Here is a 7,925-nt window from a genome sequence, read left to right on the forward strand (position 1 = left end):
AGACTGGATCTATAGCATAAAAGCAATTAAAGTTACATAGAAAGATAGCGATAACATGTTTTTCTTGAAACCCGAAACTTCCATCACAAAGGCCTAGTACCTTTTTATTTTCAAAACAACCACACAGGCTATATATTTTAAAGTAAATTTAGGTACTAAGCTAAATAAAACAGAGTATAAACAAACATCTTCAATCAAATTTAAGAGAATCCATCAAAATTGTATGCGAAGTACTTCGGAGCAATTTTAAAGGATTTCAATGGAGAAGGATAGTTTTCGTTGAGACCGTTAAGTGTTCCATTTTTAGCCCAAAGATATTTCCGGATAAACAATTGAACAGAAATTGTTTCATTTTCTTTTGCTGTAAGTAATGGACATGGGAAAATTTTAACTGTATTTTTGAAAAAGCAAACTACTGGAATTTTTAGAAATAAATAAGGATTAGGTTTCCAAAGAGTGAAACTGAACTGTTATCGTAAAAAGCTTTCAACGATATTTTTTTCCATCCCGACCAAAGTATGGATCGATGTGTGAGACGAGAATGCGGGAGAAAATTTTGCTAGAACACAAGCTAAAGCTAATAGGAAAACTAAGAGTACACTTTTAAGAAAGTAAACAAGAGCCGAACGTTCCCTCGAAGCCATGTGCTATGCTCTCAAACCTCGTTTTATTTTTTCAAACTTCACCTCAGATTAACAGCTATTAGTTTCTTGAGTTTGATCCGCCCATTTATGTCTTAATTTCTCTCTCTCGGAAAAGTAAGATATTGTCGCTCTGAGACGACTTTGCCATGGCACCAAAGATTGCAGACACAATTTTTTATTGTCGTCGACAAAAGGGAATATAATTATTATTTTTTATGACATAGTCGAGAGTAGAACTTTATGAAGATAGGATTTTGAGAGACAGTGAATTATGAACTCTTGACATTAGTTTGAGTTCTTCAACTATTCTACTACTATTCTTTCTTTCTTTCTTTCTTTCTTTCCAAATTTAGCTCAGTTCTTTCATCAGTTTATATGAATTTTCTTACTGACTTCAAAGGCTCGTCTTATTTCCACTAAAAGTAAAACGTTTGCAATCTACCGATAGCCAGTAACTACCAGGCAATGAGCCCTGAATCGTCTGTTAAATATTTACTCAACACCTTCAGATCAAGTATCACATTCATCAGAATATGACATTGAAAGTACAACTCTAAAGAAAGAAAGAAGTAATAGTATTACATTAGCTTACAGTCAACAAGCTTATTACTTGTAACATGAACGGTGTTTCCTAAACTTCCTAATTGTATGTCACTAGAATGTAGCTAGTGTTTTCTGGAAAATTATGTGCTTGGCTGGAGAGTACATCTGATACTTTTGACAAATGGTCTTGAAAGGTGGGAGTCAAGCAGTGAAGCCGTATTATTTTCCTATCACCCATTGATCACTTATATAAGAGAGTACAAGATCATCCGTCATCTCATCCAAGCATTGGGCACGCTCCAAGGTGTCTCCAGTTCATATAAATCTTAAACAGCGTCGAAAGGAAAGAGCTTTTAATTTCTTAGAGAGCTAAAGAGAAACGAAGAAGATGGGTCAACACATTTTGTTAGTGGTAGTGTATCTGGTATCGAATTTTGTATTGTTGAAGGTAAGAGAATACATGATTAAAGACCTTGGGAACTTGATAATTTGTTTTTAATTCTATAGGAACATTGACGTCAATTTCTTTAACTACCAGTTTAAGAAAACGCTATCCGAATGAACTTGAACCTTCATTAAATTTCATCGATTGTGGAATTTCATCAAAGGAAAGAGACTTTCAAAACTTTTTTTACTTCAGCAGAGACGTGTGAATTAAAAACGATTTCGTGAATAAATCGACAAATGAAGTTTACTATATACTAGGCAAGGTATCATATCGTAGCCTGCGTGCAGCCGGACTTTTCTCTCAGACATCGTGGCCGGGTCAAAATTCTCGATTGAAAGCTGTATTACTTACTTGACCTCAAATTTCCCTTGACATACGAAAGATCCCCTGTGTGCGAATTGTAGGAAAGACTGTACTGGACTAGATGTACTATTATCGTCGGCGCTTTTATTGAAATATACATTTAATTTATTGATAATTTTAATTATAAATTTAAAATTATATTAATTTATATTTCCTTTGCTTTTTTTTTTTTTTTTTCCTTCTGTTCCCTTCTCTTCGTTCCTTTCTTCGTTCGTTCGTTCGTTTATTCGTTCGTTCGTTCGTTCCGCGTTCCTTCCTTCCTTCCTTCCTTCCTTCCTTCCTTCCTTCCTTCCTTCCTTCCAGAGCCAACAAACTCCCGATTTGAATCTTCACTCGTTCATGACAAACGAAGAAATGGCGCATTACTTGGAAACAAAGTCACGTGATGACAGTAAGTGAACTCTGAACAGTTATTAGGCAAATGACAAATGTTTTTTTGATCTATTTTTTGGTACGCTTTCAACTTTCTCTAGAGGCCATGAATTAAGTTTAGTTTTATTTCCAGTTTTTCTTTTTTTTTTTTTTTCCAAATTGGTTAATCTTCTTCAAGCTACTTTTATAACTGGTTTTCAACTTCTTGGCCAATATACTGTCATAATTTTTACGAAGTGTATTTGCAATTGCCATTTTAAACTGCAGACTAGAGAAAGTCTACAACGACTGTTCTGCCACACTAGTATTTAACAGACAACTTACATTACCTGCTCTTCTCGTTCGACAGTTCCAGAGTATGACGTTATATCATTATCTCCGCACAAAACCAAACGGAGCACACACCAAGATGACGACAAAAGAATCTACAAAATGTCAGCCTTTGGTAAAGATCTTCTTCTTGATTTACGGCAGACAACGAGCTCTATCAGACCTTCAGGGATCTTGGTGCAACAACGAACGAAGGATGGGCGTCTGAAAGTGGAAGTTTACAAACCGGAAGGAAACTTTTTTCATGGCCACGTGGTGTCGGATCCAGGTTCTAGAGTTGCGCTGAGGGAGACTGGCGACAAAGGAGAATTGGTGAGGACACTTTATTCAGCATTTGTCAAAAATATTTTAAAAAAATAGAACCTCTGTTGAATTGAGCGGCTAACCTCTATTGAACGGCCAACCTCTATTGAACGGCCACCCTCTATTGAACGGCAAACCTCTATTGAACGGCCACCCTCTATTGAACGGCAAACCTCCATTGAACGGCCAACCTCTATTGAACGGCCAACCTCTATTGAACGGCCAACCTCTATTGAACGGCCAACCGCTATTGAACGGCCACCCTCTATTGAACGGCAAACCTCCATTGAACGGCCAACCTCTATTGAACGGCCAACCGATATTGAACGGCCAACCTCTGTCGAGCGGCCAACCTTTATTAACCCTGGGCTACAGATAAGAGGTTTTATTTCGCTTTCTGCTATTTGTGACTACTCAAAACTGTAAGACATAGTAGAAATGATTGGTTGCTTGTGCTCGAGAGTGAAAATTAAAAATTCCTCGGCCGATAGCTCCAAAATTCGTAATGTAAATGTCGCTGGCTATCTTTGTAACCTTTTGATTTTTGATTTAAAAGAGTGGAGCCATTTTTAGTGGAGATCACGTGTACAAAGTTGAACCAATCAACGAAAATCTAAAACAAAAGGCAAGTCTTCATGGAAACGGACATCACGTGGTTTCGAGACGAAGCATTGACCAACGATTGAATAGAATGGAACCGATTGAAGGTATGCTCTTTTGAGTTATTAGTCCTAAATAAATGGAATGCGTTACAATGTGGATGGAGCGCAAGGACGTTGATATAGACATTATTATTATGGCACTTGTTCACTGGGTTTACATGACACTGTGTTACAGATGAACGAAGAACCAAGGATTAACTGATTATATAAGGGTGGATTCAAAAGTGAGAAAAATTGAGGAAAAGAATGAAGAATGAAAAGAATGAAGAAAGCAAGGAAGAGATTGATATATGGAGACCGAAACGGAGGGAATGGGGGAAGGAGCGAGGGAGGAGCGAGGGAGGATCAAGGAAGGAAGGAAGGGAGGGAGCAGGAAGGAAGGAAAGGAAGGAAGGAAGGGAAGGAGAGGAGGGAGGGAGGGAGGAGGAGAGGGATTTAAGTAAGGAATGGCGATAGCGACGGCCACTCCTTTTTTCTGAGGGGGAGGAAATAGACAGAGGTTGTCCCAGGGAGAGACTTGGACCGTGTGATTTTGTTGTCACATGAAGAATGAAGGAAGGAATTCAAGGGTTTTTGGTAAGAGGGAGAAAGGAAGAGAGGAAGCATAACGTCCTTAAATTAACCTTCTCTTTAGTGCAAGGAATGCCAAAGATCAATTCTCATCGAAGTAAACGCAGAGTCAACACCCCCCTGAAGCCAAAGGTCGTAGAACTGATGTTGACTGCAGACAGACCCACCTATGAATTCTATGGAAACAGGACGATGAGCTACCTTGTCAATCTGGCGAACATGGTGAATATTAATAATAAAATATGAGGATAGCATAGGTATATGGAAGAATATATTGGATGTGACTGCAATGGAATGGATGTGACTGGGATGCATTGGATGTGACTGCAATGGATTGGATGTGACTGGGATGCATTGGATGTGACTGAGATGGATTGAATGTGACTGAGATGGATTGGATGTGGCTGGGATGGATTGGATGTGACTGAGATGGATTGGATGTGGCTGGGATGGATTGGATGTGGCTGGGATGGATTGGATGTGGCTGGGATGGATGGGATGTGGCTGGGATGGATGGGATGTGGCTGGGATGGATTGGATGTGGCTGGGATGGATTGGATGTGGCTGGGATGGATGGGATGTGGCTGGGATGGATTGGATGTGGCTGGGATGGATTGGATGTGACTGGAATGGATTGGATGTGACTGAGATGGATTGGATGTGAACTGGGATGGATTGGATGTGACTGAGATGGATTGGATGTGTCTCAAATAGATTGGATGTGACTGAGATGGATTGGATATGTGAAATTACTGAAAAATTAATACCCCCACTTTTTTAGGTTAACCGCCTTTACCGGGATGCTTCAATGGGTTTCAACATATCGGTAGTTTTGACAAAAATCTTCATTATCCAGGGTATTGAGGTGAGTTAGTTAAACACCGGTGTGTTCCTTGATTCCGACATGTTTACTCGTCAACATATTGACAAATACCAACAATTACGTATATGTAAAAATTGCACATTGAAATTCCACAAATCTTAACTCTGCTAACTTCGGCTGCACGTATAATAAAATTGGAACGTATAATATAACTTATGAATTTTGTTAACTGACCAAAATCGAGGCTAACCCTGAGGAACAAAGCATTCGAAACCTTACCCATTTTAAATCTATTTTTTTCTAAAGATGTGAAGCAAAGGAAAAATTCATGTAACAATCACAATGAGGAAATTCCTTGAACTGATTCTAGTTTTGTGTTTGTCTTCATCCACAGCCAGGTTTGGACTATAAGACCCTTAACATCAAAAGTGCTGTTGCCTATCTACAGAAGTTCGCTAGCTGGGGATCCAAGCATAGCTTCAGGCTTCCCGCTGCTGCACCTGGCCACTTCGATAATGCTGCACTTATAACAAGGTAGTTATCTTGACAATATCCCTTCTGTACTCCCGACTCTCCCCCCGCCTCTCCCCCGCCTCTCCCCCTGCCTCCCCACAAAAAATAGTACAAAATACATTTAATTCTATTATGCTCGGCCTTAAAATTTGAGTAAATTAGAAAACATTTTGCTCATGCAACGCCAAGGAATGGATCCTTATGTTAGACTCACAACCAAGATAATGCTCAATGTCAGTCTCTGGCTTAATTATAAGGCTATGCAATCCCTCTCTGCGTGAGCAAAGTAATTAAGTAAATATAAATAGCCCAATTCCAAGATATGCTTCGCTTGTCACACGCAATGATTTCCGTACGAGGCTACGTGCTAGAGTAAAGTTTATTCTTTTCTCCTGTCACCAATCACTGAGTATTATGCACGTAGCTCCGCATTGAAACCTTTGTGCGTGACAAACGAAGCATATCTCGGAAGTGAGCTATTACATTTCTTCAGATCATTGCAGGCTTCTATAATTTAAATCGTTATTCTTGTGCCTTTTTCAGGCGTCTCTGTGGCACTGTTGACTGTCACTTGGGTGGTACGTTGAACTATTTAATACATATTTATCAAATTTACCATAATCCTGTTGAATTTGCGTTTCATCCAAGTTTTTACTCATTCATGACAATAGAGGATAACATGGATAATGGATAACAAAGCGGTCGTCCTTGATATTATTTGGTTCGGCTCATGTGAAGTTCGACATTTGACATCTTTAAACTTCTCTTTTCCAGGAGTCGCATATTCTGGTTATCCGTGTAACCGTAACCTAGGATTCAGTGTTAACTATGCCAGCGGATTGCAAGCAGCCTTTTCGGTTGCACATGAAATGGGACATAAGTAAGTGTTTATTCTGTGACGACGCAACTTGCTCTCTTCCTCAATATGGTTATTTCTCCATTTATATATTACTTTTATTCATTAATACTTTCATTCATTCGATGAGAATATGTGGACCGCGTAGCACTTATGAAATACAAGATATAGAAATATAGATAAGTTATAGTGTTTCGGAACGAGGTTATTCCGGGCGAAGGACCCTTGAAAATAAATTTGGACAAATTTCATTCATTCCTTTATTCTTACTTTTCTAGTTTGTTTTTTTTTTTTTTTTTTTTCAGTACATGATGTATTCATCATACTTTTTCTAATACTTTTTTAACTTTAAAAAAAAAAAAAATTATATTTCGTACTTGCTTGTTCTCTAACAATAACATAAATATAAATAATATTTTTTCTTTACAATTACAATCACTATGACATATAAATATTTTACGATACTACGTCACACTATTGCTTTCTTTTAAGAAGCTGATATTGTAATTCTAAATTTTTGTCTTTAACTTTTTTTATTTTCTTCATTGTTTTTCTCATTTTCCCCTCAATTTATTCCTTCTTCATCTAGTTTAGGACTAGGTCATGACCATAAAGAATGCGCTGGAGGGTTTATCATGAGTGCAGGTAAACCCCATGGACCCAATGCTTTCAAATGGTCACATTGTAGCGCTAGAGATCTTCGCGCCATCATGAGGTAACGTACACATGCCCTGCTCATTGACTCATAATATGCCCCAACTACACACCCTGCAGCACGTCGGAATGAAGCTCAATTTGGAGGTCATAACAATAGGTTTCTACTTCTCAGGAGATTGAAATTCTTTTGTTTTGTCCTCCAAATTGAGCTGCTTTGACGTCACTAGGCAAGGGGTCTATTTGCATAGTTCACTTGTTTATTACCATATTAATGCGTCAATTTCATTACCGCTTTACTAGTCGAACAAAGTGTTATGATGACATGCCAGCGATTAGAGTACCGATGCCCAAGTACCCTCCTGGATATCTATACGATATGGATAAACAGTGCAAGATGGTATTTGACTCATCTGTCTCAAGTTGCCCCGTTATGAAGGTAAGGGGACCCACATTTCACGGAGGGAGAGCCTATGAAGCAGGCAGTAGATTTAATGTATTCAGTAACAGAGCAAGATGGTATTTGATCCATAAGTCTCAAGTTGCCCCGTTATGAAGGTAAGGGGATCCAAAATGCATGCTACGTTGATTCATAGTGACGCCATCTTGAAAAGTAACCAGGCTTCTTTATGGTACAAAAATTAGTGCAGATCGTAACTTTCAAATTAATATTATTATCGTTATTTAGGTAATTTGTTGTACTTCTTAAAAATAATTTAAATCTCATATGGCCTCTCTATTCTTGTACGTGTGTGACCTAAACAGAACATGAAATCAGTGTCGATTGTGGCGTTTCTCTCCTGAATGTCCCTGTGCGCTATAGGCTATCAAACACGATCGCTTG

General features: G+C 38.5%; 1 protein-coding gene across 1 annotated transcript; it reads left to right on the top strand.

The window, feature by feature from the left end:
• Positions 1 to 1,294: 1,294 nt before the first annotated feature.
• LOC116298940 (A disintegrin and metalloproteinase with thrombospondin motifs 6) lies at positions 1,295 to 7,520 on the top strand (the record flags this gene model as incomplete). The annotated part of the gene is given in 11 exon segments (XM_089030337.1): positions 1,295 to 1,635; positions 2,302 to 2,389; positions 2,720 to 3,012; positions 3,560 to 3,710; positions 4,300 to 4,457; positions 5,017 to 5,100; positions 5,453 to 5,592; positions 6,115 to 6,149; positions 6,346 to 6,451; positions 7,017 to 7,142; positions 7,385 to 7,520. Coding segments are annotated over 11 exon segments (1,377 nt in total), but the record flags the coding sequence as incomplete, so codon positions are not given.
• Between the last annotated feature and the right edge of the window lie 405 nt (positions 7,521 to 7,925).

Source organism: Actinia tenebrosa, unplaced genomic scaffold (assembly GCF_029948245.1).
Source record: "Actinia tenebrosa isolate PJP-AT-01 unplaced genomic scaffold, QUT_ActTen_1.0 PGA_scaffold15__27_contigs__length_11533743, whole genome shotgun sequence".
NCBI classification, from domain to species: Eukaryota; Metazoa; Cnidaria; class Anthozoa; order Actiniaria; family Actiniidae; genus Actinia; species Actinia tenebrosa.